Source organism: Lithobates pipiens, unplaced genomic scaffold, assembly GCF_037356315.1.
Source record: "Lithobates pipiens isolate NorthernLeopardFrog02 unplaced genomic scaffold, aLitPip1_a1.2 Scaffold_28, whole genome shotgun sequence".
Taxonomy (NCBI): domain Eukaryota; kingdom Metazoa; phylum Chordata; class Amphibia; order Anura; family Ranidae; genus Lithobates; species Lithobates pipiens.
This window is the reverse complement of record NW_027507789.1, coordinates 225,998,324-226,012,682: the sequence shown is the minus strand read 5'-3', so window position 1 is coordinate 226,012,682 and position 14,359 is coordinate 225,998,324. Positions and strand designations below refer to the sequence as shown.

The 14,359-nt window shown below is 48.4% G+C and overlaps 1 protein-coding gene across 1 annotated transcript in view; it reads left to right on the top strand.

Annotated features, from left to right (window-relative positions):
- The window catches only part of LOC143936206 (ATP-binding cassette sub-family A member 10-like), a 95,215-nt gene that overhangs the window by 60,401 nt on the left and 20,455 nt on the right, over positions 1-14,359 (top strand). The window contains exons 23-26 of the mRNA XM_077460615.1: positions 7,449-7,586; positions 7,880-7,990; positions 11,159-11,326; positions 13,192-13,305. Of these exons, the coding sequence (XP_077316741.1) occupies positions 7,449-7,586; positions 7,880-7,990; positions 11,159-11,326; positions 13,192-13,305 (531 nt within the window). The remainder of the gene's footprint in view (positions 1-7,448; positions 7,587-7,879; positions 7,991-11,158; positions 11,327-13,191; positions 13,306-14,359) is intronic.

The following is a 14,359-nucleotide window of genomic DNA, read 5'->3' as shown; positions in this document are numbered from 1 at the left end:
AATATGTGGGGGGGTGGGTTAATGGGAGGGGGGGTTGGAATCGGTGAGGGTGGAGGTATCAAATACGTTTGGGGTGTATTCTGAAGTGGAGGGTGAGGGTTCATCTGCTGAGAAGTCGGTGACTTCTATGGAGGAGGAATTGCAGAGAATAATAAAACATGTAGGGTCTCCGAGTAAGTGGGGAGGGGGGGGGGGGAGAAATCTAAGAAGGGTGTATCTAAAGCATCTTGAGTTAAATCTCAAAATGTTTCTCAGCCTGGATTGTGTTTGAGTTGAGGTTTAGGGTTTGTAGTCACCTTTTTTGTCATTAACCACTTGCCGCCCGCCCTATTACAAATAGACGGCGGCAAAGTGGTTTCCTAATCCTGACCGGACGTCATATGATGTCCTCAGGATTATGAGCCGCTGCGCGCCCCCGGGGGCGGGCATCGCGGCGATCGTTGTTGCGGGGTGTCAGTCTGAAACCCGGCAACTACGATCTCGGTAAAGAGTCTCCGACGGAGACTCTTTACCGCGTGATCAGTCGTGTCCAATCACGGCTGATCACAGTCTAAATGGGAAGAGCCGGTGATCAGCTTTTCCTCACTCGCGTCTGTCAGACGCGAGTAGAGGAGAGCCGATCGGCTGCTCCTCTGACAGGGGGGGGTCTGTGCTGATCGATTATCAGCACACCTCCCCCCCCCAGGATGCCCACACTGGACCACCAGGGACGCCACCAGACCACCAGGGAACAGGTAATCCTCCCTAGACCACCAGGGATGCCAATGGTCAGCACAATGGATGCCAATCAGTGCCCATAATGGATGCAATCAGTGCCCACAATGGGCATCACTGATTGGCATGCATTATTGTTTGGCACTGATTGGCATCCATTAGTACAGTATACCATAATACAATGCCGCCTATCAGTGCCCACCCATGCCCATCTGTGCCGCCTATCCATGCCCATCTGTGCCGCCCACCCATGCCAATCTGTGCCAGCTATCAGTGCCAATTTGTGCCACCTATCAGTGCCCATCCGTGTCGCCCATCAGTGCCGTCTATCGGTGCCACATATCAGTGTCCATCAATGCCACCTCATCAGTGCCACTTCATTGGTGCCACATCATTGGTGCCCATCAGTGCCGCCTTATCAGTGCCCATCAGTGTAGCCCCATCAGTGCCCATCAGTGAAGGAGAAAACATACTTATTTACAAAGTTTTGAAACTGAAACAAAAAAAAACATATTTTTTTTTTCAAAATTTTCCGTATTTTTTTATTTGTAGCGCAAAAAATAAAAACCGTAGAGGTGATCAAATACCACCAAAAGTAAGCTCTATTTGTGGGAAAAAAATGATAAAAACTTCATTTGGGTACAGTGTAGCATGACCGCGCAATTGTCATTCAAAGTGCGACAGCGCTGAAAGCTCAAAATTGGTCTGGGCAGGAAGGTGTTTAAGTGCCCCCCCGGTATTGGAGTGGTTAACTGACATAAGCAACCATAGTAAACATGCCATCTGCTTCCATGACTCGTAGCCATGCCTTCGGTGTTCCCCTTTACACAGGAAGACATCCCAGACAACTCTTACCACAAAAGCTTTATATAGAAAGGTGCAGAGCATAAATGCTGCTGTAAGCTATATTTTCTTATATGTGAGCCTTGCAAAAAACTGTTGCAGTCTGTGAATATAGAACTTAAACTAACTAGCAGATTAACCCAAGTTAATCTTATATGAATTTATAAAGATGGAGTCACTCCGGTAGAGTCATATTACTACAATGACAAGACTGCTGGTAACTGTGGTACTTCTGGGACTATGGTGCTGGAGGGGAGGAGGGAGGATCAGGTGGGGGGTAATTTACCAAACCAGATTTTAGAGGTTCCTCCACAGCCAGCTACTGCTGGAAGGGAGCCAGTTGTGTGACTTTCACCTAACGCACCTTCCTCTATTAAACGCAGGCGTGTGGTACAGCTCAGGTGGGAAGAAGGAGGTATTCCACCTAAGATGTTGTGTGACTTTCACCTAACGCACCTTCCTCCATTAAGCCCAGGAATGTGGTACAGCTCAGGTGGGAATGAGGAGATATTAAAGCGGGAGTTCCGCCATTTTTTTTTTTTTTAAAGCCAGCAGCTACAAATACCGCAGCTGCTGACTTTTAAAATAAGGACACTTACCCGCTCAGCGCGCCCGCGATGTCAGCACCCGAAGCCGATCTCTCGATCGTCTCTCGGGTGCTGCCGCCGCCATCTTGGCTATGGGAATCAGGAAGTGGAGCCTTGCGGCTTCATTTCCAGGTTCCCTACTGTCGCGCTGCGCAATAAGGATGGTCCCCGCTGTCTCTGGGATCCGTGTGTTTCCCAGCAGGCAGCGGGGGACCTGCGGAAAGGGGCGTAGATTCTGCGGAAAGGGGCGTAGATTCTAAAGATATCTATGCCGGAAGTGGGTGCAGATACCTGTACTGTACAGGTATCTGCACCCCCCTCCCCCCGAAAGGTGCCAATTGTGGCGCCGGAGGGGGGGGGGTTCCAATGAGCGGAAGCTCCACTTTAGGGTGGACCTCCGCTTTAACCACTTCAATACAGGGCACTTATACACCTTCCTGCCCAGACCAATTTTGTCGCACTTTGAATGACAATTGCGCGGTCGTGCTACATTGTACCCAAACTACATTTTTATCATTTTGTTCCCACAAATAGAGCTTTCTTTTGGTGGTATTTGATCACCTCTGGGATTTTTATTTTCTGCTAAACAAATAAAAAAAGACAGAAAATCTTGAAAAGAAAAAAAACATGTTTTTTTTTTGTTTCAGTTACAAAACTTTGTAAATAAGTAAGTTTTCTCCTTCACTGATGGGCACTGACAGGGCTGCAGTGATGGGCACTGATAAGGCGGCACCAATGAAGTGGCACTGATAGACGGCACTGATAGGTGGCACTGATATGCGACACAGATAGACACTGATAGGTGGCACGGATTGTCATGGATAGGTGGCATGGATTGGCATGGATGGGCGGCATGGATAGGTAGCACAAATGGGCATGGATAGGCGGCACGGATGGGCATGGAGAGGCGGCACGGATGGGCATGGAGAGGCGGCATGGATGGGCACTGATAGGCGGCTAGGATGGGCACTGATAGGCGGCATGGATGGGCACTGATAGGCGGCATTGTAATTTAAAGTATTGTAGGGATGGATGCCAATCAGTGCCAAACAATAATGCATGCCAATCAGTGATGCCCATTGTGGGCACTAATTGGCATCCATTATGGGCACTGATTGGCATTCATTATGGGCACTGGCTGGCATCCCTGGTGGTCTAGGGGGACATACCTGGTGCTGGGCATCCCCTGGTGGTCTGGTGGCGTCCCTGGTGGTCCAGTGTCGGCATCCTGGGGGGGGGGGGGCTGTGCTGATAATCGACCAGCACAGACCCCCCCTGTCAGAGGAGCAGCCGATCGGCTCTCCTCTACTTGAGTCTGACACACGCGAGTGAGGAAAAGCCGATCACCGGCTCTTCCCATTTACACTGTGATCAGCCATGATTGGACATGGCTGATCACATGGTAAAGAGTCTCCGTCTGAGACTTTTTACCGAGATCGTAGTTGCGGGGTGTCAGACTGACATATGACGTCATATGACGTCCGGTCAGGATATTAAAACCACTTTGCCACCGTCATATTGCTATATGGCGGGCGGCAAGTGGTTAAACCTCTCAGGAGGGTGGTTGTGGATAGGATCCCAGCCATGGGCAGAGGGTATATATTTATGCTCTTATCAGTCCGGCAGGTTCCTATGAATATGATTTGTCATTTGTGCGTCCATAGTCACTGGATCTGTTTTGGGAGCGGTATGAGCATGTATATGGGGGCCAGACAGAGTGGTAGTGGCTTGTCCTCAAAGTTGTTTCATGACAGCCCTTGATAAAAAATGTGACTAGCCTGACAAGGAATGAGTCTTTACCCCTCCGAGGATTTATGGGTCTGGTTGAGGAGGTTTGGTGAAACTTTGTGCCTCCTAAAAAAGATTATGGATGATAGAGGAATCTGGACGGGTGGGTGGTCAGTGTCAATGAGGTTGAGTGTGTGTGAGAATGTGGTCCAGCATTTGCCCTCCTCGGCCTTTATTGGTAGAGATAGGATTACCATCTTCTACCCTGACCAACCTAATCTGTGGCATAAATGTGGAGCCAAGGGACATTTCTCCTCTTCCTGTCCAGAACAGAAGTGCTCTTTGTGGGGCATCTGGCAAAGGAATGTAGGATCATTAAATGTAACCTATGTGATAAGGTTGGTCACCCTTATAGCCGGTGCCCTGAGGCTTTGCACAATAAGTCACAGCTAGTGGAGGAATTCTTCCGTTTGGATAGAGAAGAATCTGGGTCAGGGCTGGACTGGGACAGAAATTTGGCCCTGGACTTCATCCAGACCGGCCCACTTACATTTTGAGTGTCCCATCAGCACTCCCTTACATCAGAGTGGCCCACTGAGCCATTGGCCCACCGGGAAACTCCGGGTAGTTCCAATGGCCAGTACATGCCTGGTCTGGGTTGGTGGAGGTTGTACCAGGGAATCCTACTGTCTCTGTCCCGTCAGAATCTGTGTCTGTGAGGCCGTCTGTGGTGTCAGTGTGTCCCCCCCAGTTTGTGGTTCCCCAGTCAGTGTCAAAAAGTGTGGTTGTCAAGTCTGTGTCAGCACCTATTGTTTCTTCTAGTGTAGTGAAGACAGTGGAGGGTGCTGGACCAGCGTGTATGGTTGTGCCAACCCCTCTTATTCGGCGTGGCAGAAGTGTGGCTGGGGGTCAGCAGAAACCGAGGGGTGGAGGGGGTGGGGGGGGGGTGTTGGATTGGGTGATGGTGGGGCTGGGGGGTGGGAAGGGAATGAGAGTGGCTGGTGCAGAATGTAAGGTGAACGATGTGGAAGTCAGGGTGAAATATGTGGGGGGGTGGGTTAATGGGAGGAAGGGTTGGACGGAGACTCTTTACCACGTGATCAGCCGTGTCCAATCACGGCTGATCACAGTGTAAATGGGAAGAGCCGGTGATCAGCTTTTCCTCACTCGCGTCTGTCAGACGCGAGTAGAGGAGAGCCGATCGGCTGCTCCTCTGACAGGGGGGGGTCTGTGCTGATCGATTATCAGCACACCCCCCCCCCCCCCCGAGGATGCCCACACTGGACCACCAGGGACGCCACCAGACCACCAGGGAACAGGTAATCCTCCCTAGACCAGGGATGCCAATGGTCAGCACAATGGATGCCAATCAGTGCCCATAATGGATGCCAATCAGTGCCCACAATGGGCATCACTGATTAGCATGCATTATTGTTTGGCACTGATTGGCATCCATTAGTACAGTATAACATAATACAATGCCGCCTATGAGTGCCCACCTGTGCCGCCTATCAGTGCCCACCCATGCCCATCTGTGCCGCCTATCCATGCCCATCTGTGCCAGCTATCAGTGCCAATTTGTGCCACCTATCAGTGCCCATCCGTGTCGCCCATCAGTGCCATCCATCAGTGCCGTCTATCGGTGCCACATATCAGTGTCCATCAATGCCACCTCATCAGTGCCACTTCATTGGTGCCACATCATTGGTTCCCATCAGTGCCGCCTTATCAGTGCCCATCAGTGTAGCCCCATCAGTGCCCATCAGTGAAGGAGAAAACATACTTATTTACAAAGTTTTGAAACTGAAACAAAAAAAACATATTTTTTTTTTCAAAATTTTCCGTATTTTTTTATTTGTAGCGCAAAAAATAAAAACCGTAGAGGTGATCAAATACCACCAAAAGTAAGCTCTATTTGTGGGAAAAAAATGATAAAAATTTCATTTGGGTACAGTGTAGCACGACCGCGCAATTGTCATTCAAAGTGCGACAGCGCTGAAAGCTCAAAATTGGTCTGGGCAGGAAGGTGTTTAAGTGCCCCCCGGTATTGAAGTGGTTAAACATGGCTGACATAAGCAACCATAGTAACCATGCCATCTGCTTCCATGACTCGTAGCCATGCCTTCGGTGTTCCCCTTTACACAGGAAGACATCCCAGACAACTCTTACCACAAAAGCTTTATATAGAAAGGTGCAGAGCATAAATGCTGCTGTAAGCTATATTTTCTTATATGTGAGCCTTGCAAAAACTGTTGCAGTCTGTGAATATAGAACTTAAACTAACTAGCAGATTAACCCAAGTTAATCTTATATGAATTTATAAAGATGGAGTCACTCCGGTAGAGTCATATTACTACAATGACGAGACTGCTGGTAACTGTGGTACTTCTGGGACTATGGTGCTGGAGGGGAGGAGGGAGGATCAGGTCGGGGGTAATTTACCAGACCAGATTTTAGAGGTTCCTACACAGCCAGCTACTGCTGGAAGGGAGCCAGTTGTGTGACTTTCACCTAACGCACCTTCCTCTATTAAACGCAGGCGTGTGGTACAGCTCAGGTGGGAAGGAGGAGGTATTCCACCTAAGATGTTGTGCGACTTCCACCTAACGCACCTTCCTCCATTAAGCCCAGGAATGTGGTACAGCTCAGGTGGGAATGAGGAGATATTAAAGCGGGAGTTCCGCCATTTTTTTTTTTTTAAAAGCCAGCAGCTACAAATACCGCAGCTGCTGACTTTTAAAATAAGGACACTTACCCGCTCAGCGCGCCCGCGATGTCAGCACCCGAAGCCGATCTCTCGATCGTCTCTCGGGTGCTGCCGCCGCCATCTTGGCTATGGGAATCAGGAAGTGGAGCCTTGCGGCTTCATTTCCAGGTTCCCTATTGCGCATGCCCATCTGTGCCGCCTATCCATGCCGCCTATCAGTGCCGCCTATCAGTGTCCATCAATGCCGCCTCATCAGTGCCACTTCATTGGTGCCCATCAGTGCCGCCTTATCAGTGCCCATCAGTGTAGCCCCATCAGTGCCCATCAGTGAAGGAGAAAACGTACTTATTTACAAAGTTTTGAAACTGAAACAAAAAAAAACATTTTTTTTTCAAAATTTTCGATATTTTTTTATTTGTAGGGAAAAAAATAAAAACCGTAGAGGTGATCAAATACCACCAAAAGAAAGCTCTATTTATGGGGAAAAAATGATAAAAATTTCATTAGGGTACAGTGTAGCATGACCGCGCAATAGTCATTCAAAGTGCGACAGCGCTGAAAGCTCAAAATTGGTCTGGGCAGGAAGGGGTTTAAGTGCCCTGTATTGAAGTGGTTAAAATATGTTCTTTCTATATTATCTTTTCAGGAAACTGTTTTCTTTACCTGCTGATGTAAGCACGCTTGTTTTTGTTTAGTTATTATTATATTATTATTGTTTAGTTATTATTTATTTTTATGTAAATATGTTTTTATTACAGTCACACACTATTATTATTATTATTATTATTATAATACATTATTATAGCTCTGACATATACCGTAGTGTTGTACAGAGATCACCGATCGCATTTTCTATGTTTATTTTTCAGGGTTACAATTTCAGAATAATCGGAAACCCCCGAGCACACAATAGTCTCCCGGTATTGGTTAATATTATCAGTAACGCCTTTATGAGGATCTATAACTCCACGGAGCGGATCAGGGTGTGGAATGACCCCGTCGTACCTGTGAGTACCTCTCCGGAGGCTCCCCGACATATATGTCTTTTCCTGAATGCTGAGACTGGAACCCCAACACGCCTAAAAATTGGTTCTCCCTAAAAACACAGAGCACCCCATAAATATACCGGGGGAAAATAACTGCTACAGCCAATCAGATACTTCTGTTTACTCTCTACCTAAACAGTGACCAGCAAGTTGTGTCTATGTGGCCTCAAATATGTCTCCGCACTCTCCTTAAAGGGAACCACTTTTAGTCTACAACACCATCTAGTTGCGATGTTCTTTCTTTCTCTCCCCAGGACAGCCCCTCTCTTCTAAAGTTTAAGTACATCTACGTGGAATGTTTCCTAATATTATTTGCCTCTGGACTTGCCCCCCACTTTGCAATGAGCAGTATGGAGGATGTAAAAGTAAGTATCCCCTCATCTGTCACCATTTAAAGTAGAAGCATTTATAATCACATGAATACATAGGACAATTCATGGTTAAAACCAAACTTTGGGCAATCAGCTAAATACACAGATGAAATATGTCTACACTATGATGTCATCACTGGGTCTCTGTGCTTCTCGGCTTTCTTATATGACAGTGGAGTTGTGGGTCCACTGTGCCAACTTCAGGTTTGGTGGAGATGAAGCTTATGTGTGAGCAGGTGACTCAGGATCCTTGTGGGTGGGGGAGTCTAAGCAGCAGCCACCCAGTCTTCATCAGAGCTCCTGATGATGAAGATGGGTCTTGCAGTGTGTAGGTGCCCTTCAGGTTTAACCTGCTCTAATGTGCGCCATCATGGGCAGATGACCTCAGAAGTGTTCTGGTGGTGGTGTAGATACGATGCAGGGAAGTGGTTAGACCGTGGAGCACATCGGAGCATGGTACAGAAGCATAATGGATTGAACCATGGATTGGACCAGGCATCAGAGCCATGGATCTAACCTGAGAGTGTTGGAAGGGCATGGTGACCAAAGATGAACCAGACTACAGGCCAAGGGTCAAACTTTGAATCCAGAGAGCGAGGCACAATGTCAATGCAAGGGAAGTCCGCCAGTCTAACGAGGAAACAGGCAGGAAGTAGGTGCACTGGAGTCCAAGGGAATGCAAGGAACCAAACACACAGGGGTGACTAAAATCAATTCCATGAGCTTAGGAACTAGAGCTAGGACCTCTTGGAACAGATGTCTAGGGCTTGGGATAGCCTAGTGCTCAGGCAAAGATTACTAGTCTGAATGTCAGGCCTGGGACCTAACCCTAACCTGCGTTTTATAATTCTACAGAGCAACTGCAAAGCTGATCTGTTACTTGCAGTTCCACAAGCATGTAGCTTGTTCAGACCTGACAGTAGTCTCACAATTTTAGGTCTCACCTGATTTTACCTACTGTATTTTCTCAGATGTATATCATTAAACACCACTATTTAGGTTGTGCTCAGTGTCAGGACCGGATCTGAACCTACTACCTCTGTGGTGTCTGGCTGTGGCTCTTCTTGCTGAGCCACCTGAGATGCTGAACAGATCCCCGCCTGATCCCTTGTTTCTAATGAACCTTGAACTCTTTGCTCCTCCCATTAACTTAATGATTTAAACCATGTCTCTGCACTTCCTGTTTGCCAGATTATTGTTCTCGCTCCAGTGGATATCTCGCTCTTGCTACTCCTGCTGCCATCTGTATCTTCGCTAACACTCGTTACCTACCTTTAGCTTGTTCCTCGACTATGCTTCCGCTCGATCCCAACCTGCAACCACTTGTTACTGACCTTTGGCTTGTTTACTGACTACGCTTCTGCTTGATCCCTACCTGCTATATCTGCTACTGGACCCTAGTATTCCCCAGAGCTCCTGAGGGTGGAGATGGGTTTTGCTGCATGTTAGCACCAGGTTGCGGTCCTCAGAATATAACAGGTAGGGATCAAGCAGAAATGTAGTCAGTAAACAAGCCAAAGGTCAGTAATAAGTGGTTGCAGCTGGGATCAAGCGGAAGCGTAATCGACGAACAAGCCAGGTTGGTAACAAGTGGTAATGGAAATAAGGAGAGCTGCAGGTACACAAAAGAGTGATATCTACTGGAGAGAGCACAATAATCTGGCAAATAGGAAGTACAGGGACATGGCTTAAGTCAGGAAGTTCATGGGAGGAACAAAGATTTCAAGGTTCACCAGAAACAAGAGACAAGGCAAGATTGCCCTCAGAGATCAGACAGAGGACTGTCCAGCATCTCTGATGGCACAGTGAGAAGAGCCCAGAGAGAAGACACCATAGAGGTTTTAGGTTCAATTCCTGGTCCTGGCACAGCTTACATAGTGGCGCTGAATGATATCCTGGGGAGAAACTACAGTAGGTAAAATCAGAACACTGCCAGGTCCAGACTACATGCTTGTGGAACTGCAAGTTATGCGGCGTACACACGACCGGACTTTCCAACAGACTAGGTCTGATGGTCTTCCCGATGGACTTTCAGTGGAGTTCCGACTGACTTTCCGAACTAACAGACTTGGCCACACACAAACGGACTAAGTCTGTTCGGTTTGAACGTGATGATGTAAGACGGGACTAAAAAAGGAAGTTCAATAGCCAGTAGCCAATAGCTTCCCTTGCGTCATATTTGGTCCGTCGGATCCAGCATACAGACGAACGGTTTTCCCGATAGGAATTGAGCCCACACGCGATCGTATTGTCTGACGGTCTGATTCCCTCGGACCTAGTCTGCCGGAAAGTCCGGTCGTGTGTATGCGGCATAACAGATCAGCATTTCAGCTGGTCTGTAGAATTTGTAAGCAGCAGATCGCCTTGTCTGCTGGTTTGTGAGAATGTAAGTAACCGATCAGCAGCAGCTTTGCTGTTGATTTGTGATGGTCATTAAAGTGGGTGTAAACCTCAGACGTGAAATATGAACAAAGCATATCCCTCAACAGAAGCAAAGAAAAATCAGGTCTCCTCCCCTGTCAGACAGGGCTGTGCTGTGTGGGAAATCTGTTTAATAATCAGGACTGGATGGACAGAAACATAAAAAAGCTCACATACTGTATATATATATATATTCCATCTGTGTATTGAGCAGTTTATTTAAAAGATTTCCGAAAAATCCACATGGGTCCAGTGGCGTAACTAGAACTTTCAGGGCCCCGATGCAAGAAACCATGAAGGGCCCCCCTGAACCCCAGCCAGGGCCCTTCCCTCCGAGTCCGGCGGTGGAACTCCAGGGCTTGGTCACAGGTATGACCTTTGTGAGCCCTGTAGTTCCACCACTGGCATCAGTAGTTTTTTTTATTATTTATGGAGCTCTGCTAGCCACCCTCCACCTCCAGCCACCCGTGTGCATGGTGCACTGGTACCCCTAGCTGCCTATTCTGCTGCATGGGCCCCCTGCATCACAGGGCCCAGTTGCGGTTGCGACTGCTGCACCCCCTATAGTTACGCCCCTGCATGGGTCAAATACAATAGAGCTTTCCTTCATCAGTGTCTGATTGATTTGAGCTGTATTTGTGTTAATTGGTTTTAGACACAAAATTCATTATATTGCTCGAATTTTTTTGTATATTTGTTGGCCATCAGCCCTTGTCATGTCCTCCTCTTTCTCTTTTCCAGAATAAAGTTCGCTCCCAGATGCGCCTGTCTGGCCTCTTCCCCTCCGCATACTGGTGTGGACAAGCCCTGGTGGACGTCGCCCTTTACTGGCTGCTGCTCTTCGTTATATTTAGCGTCATCTTTGTGTGCTTTACAGTGCTTCCTTCAATCTGGGAGCTGGGGATGCTTGTGAGTTTCCATAATCATCTAAAAGTTTAATCAGGGTTCCAAAACAGTAAGTCATTAAAGGAAAGAATCATACCATTCATCATTGATAGTCTGGTTTCTTCTGTGTCCATTGAGAACTTTGACCTTTCCATTGCCCCGCTGTTTCCAGTTGTACCTCCAACGCAACATGGCTCTCTGGGTCCACCCACTCCTCGTCTTGGGGTGTTCTTGGTCGCCATGTGATGTGCCCACTCACTGTGGGATGTATCTGCTCACCATGGGATGTTTCTGCTTACCTTGGGTTGTCCATACTCACTTTGGGATGTACCTGTCTATCGCAAGGTGTTCCTACCCTTTTTAAGGAGTGCCCGCTCACTATGGGTGTTCCCACTCACCCTGGGGGGGGGGTTCACTCACCTAGAGATGTGACCACTCACTTCGCCATGTTCCTGCTCACCTTCAGAGGTGCCTGCTCACCTGGGGTTTCCTGTTTATTTTGGGGTGTTTCCTTTCACCTTGGAAGGTGCCTGCTCACCTGGGGTTTCCTGCTTATTATGGGGTGCTTCAACTCACCTTCAGAGGTGCCTGCATACCTGGGGTTTCCTGCTTATTATGGGGTGCTTCAACTCACCTTCAGAGGTGCCTGCTCACCTGGGGTTTCCTGCTTATTATGGGGTGCTTCAACTCACCTTCAGAGGTGCCTGCTCACCTGGGGTTTCCTGCTTATTTTGGGGTGCTTCAACTCACCTTCAGAGGTGCCTGCTCACCTGGGGTTTCCTGTTTATTTTGGGGTGTTTCTATTCACCTTGGAAGGTGCCTGCTCACCTGGGGTTTCTTCTGGCTATCTTAGGTAGTTTCTGCTCACCTTGAATGGTGCCTGGTCACCTGGGGTTTCCTGTTTATTTTGGGGTGTTTCCGTTCACCTTGGAAGGTGCCTGCTCACCTGGGGTTTCATGCTTATTTTGGGGTGCTTCAACTTACCTTCAGAGGTGCCTGCTCACCTGGGGTTTCCTGTTTATTTTGGGGTGTTTCCGTTCACCTTGGAAGGTGCCTGCTCACCTGGGGTTCTTCTGGTTATCTTGGGTAGTTTCAGCTCACCTTGAATGGTGCCTGCTCACCTGGGGTTATCCTGTTTATCTTGGGGTGTTTCTGCTCACCTTGAGAGGTGCCTGCTCACCTGGGATTCTTCTGTTTATCTTGGGATATTGTCAGAAACCATGAATCAGACAGAGATAGAAGTACAATTAAATCACACTTGTTCGTTAAATAAAAATAAAAAGGTAAATAGAAAAAGCGTAGTCAAAGCATAGCCAGAGTCCAGTAACCGGATAGAGTAGTCAGCCAGGCCAGAGTTCAATAACCAAATCGGGTAATCAGCCAGGCCAGAAGTCAGGGATCTAAGCAGAGCAACAGCAAGCAGGATAAGGAGCCAGAAGGGATGTCAGCAAGCCAGTCTTTAAACAGACCCGCAGGAGATGGTTTCTTGTAATGTAACCAAGGTGAAGGCAGAGGTGAAGTGAGCTGGACAGCTATAAGTAGGCAGGTCAGACGAGCATGATCAGGAACAGCTGGTAACTGTGGAGAGAGAGGAGAGCTGGCAATTAGACGACAGGTGAGCAGCCAGCCCAGAGAAGGAAGGGCTAAGCCAGCCCTGACAGATATCCCTAGTCACCTTGAGAGAAGTTTGCTCACCTGGGGTTATCCTGTTTATCTTAGGGTGTTTCCACTCACCTTGAGAGGTACCTGCTCACCTGGGGTTAGCCTTGTTATCTTGGGGTGTTTATGCTCATCTTGGGATTTTCACGATCACGTTGGGTTTCAGCCATTTGTATTCTCCTTCACTGCGTTGTGTTAAGTTGTGTTTTTTTTGTTTTGTTTTTTTGCAGGTTGGGCAAATTTTGGGTTATGGAATGGCTGTGGTCCTCTACGTTTATCTAATTGCATTGCTTCTTGGGAAGAGAAAAATTCATAATGACCGATGGTCTTTCTTTTTCATTTTGGTAAGTATATAAAATGTCAGGTTCCCATATTAAGGATTTTCTTGAAGGAGATCTAGGGGACACATTAGTTCTTCAGCAGACATGGCTTAGATGTCAGACTCCCATCAGAAGAAGCCTGGTCTTTACCATTCACACTCTTCTAATGCTGCGTACACAATCCGCCCATGTGTGGGCTCCAGCGGACTTTTTGTTCCCAAAAGTCCGGTGGACTTAGAAGTTTTGACAATCCGGCCGTCTGTGTGCTAGTCCACTGGACTTTTGAAATGAACAGACTTGCCCACACACGGAGGAAGGTCCGTTCATTTTGAATACGGCTCCAGGTAGAAGGGACTAGCAAAGGAGGTCAATGTCACCGCCTCCATCAGCGAGATTGACCTTGCTGGCCCCGTCACCTGGACTTAAAGGGGAAGCCCTACACCGAAAAAATGCTGTGCCCACCCCCCAAAAGTCCATATCAGACCCTTATCAGAGCACGCAGCCCGGCCGGTCAGGAAAGGGGGTGGGGACGAGCAAGCGCCCCCCCCCCTCCTGAGCCATACCAGGCCGCCTGCCCTCAACATGGGGGGGTGCTTTGGGGAAGGGGGGCCCTGCGGCGCCCCCACCCCAAAGCACCTTGTCCCCGTGTTAATGAGGACAAGGGCCTCTTCCCGACAACCCTGGCCATTGGTTGTCGGGGTCTGCGGGTGGGGGCTTATCGGAATCCGGGAGCCCCCTTTAATAAGGGGGCCCCCTGATACCGGCCCCCCACCCTATGTGAAAGAGTATTGGGGTACCATGTACCCCTACCCATTCACCTGGTGAAAAAAGTGCAAAGAAAAAAAGACAACACATGTTTTTAAAATAATTTATTGCACAGCTCCAGTGGTCTTCCATCTTGGGGGGTCTTCTCGCCGGACTCCTCCACTATCTTCTGCTCTTTTGCTAGCTCTTTTACTAGCGGAGGTTCGCTCGTCCCCACCCCCTTTCCTGACCGGTCAGGCTGCGTGCTCAGATAAGGGTCTGATATGGACTTTGGGGGGGGGACCCCCACACCGTTTTTTTTTCAGCGTAGGGC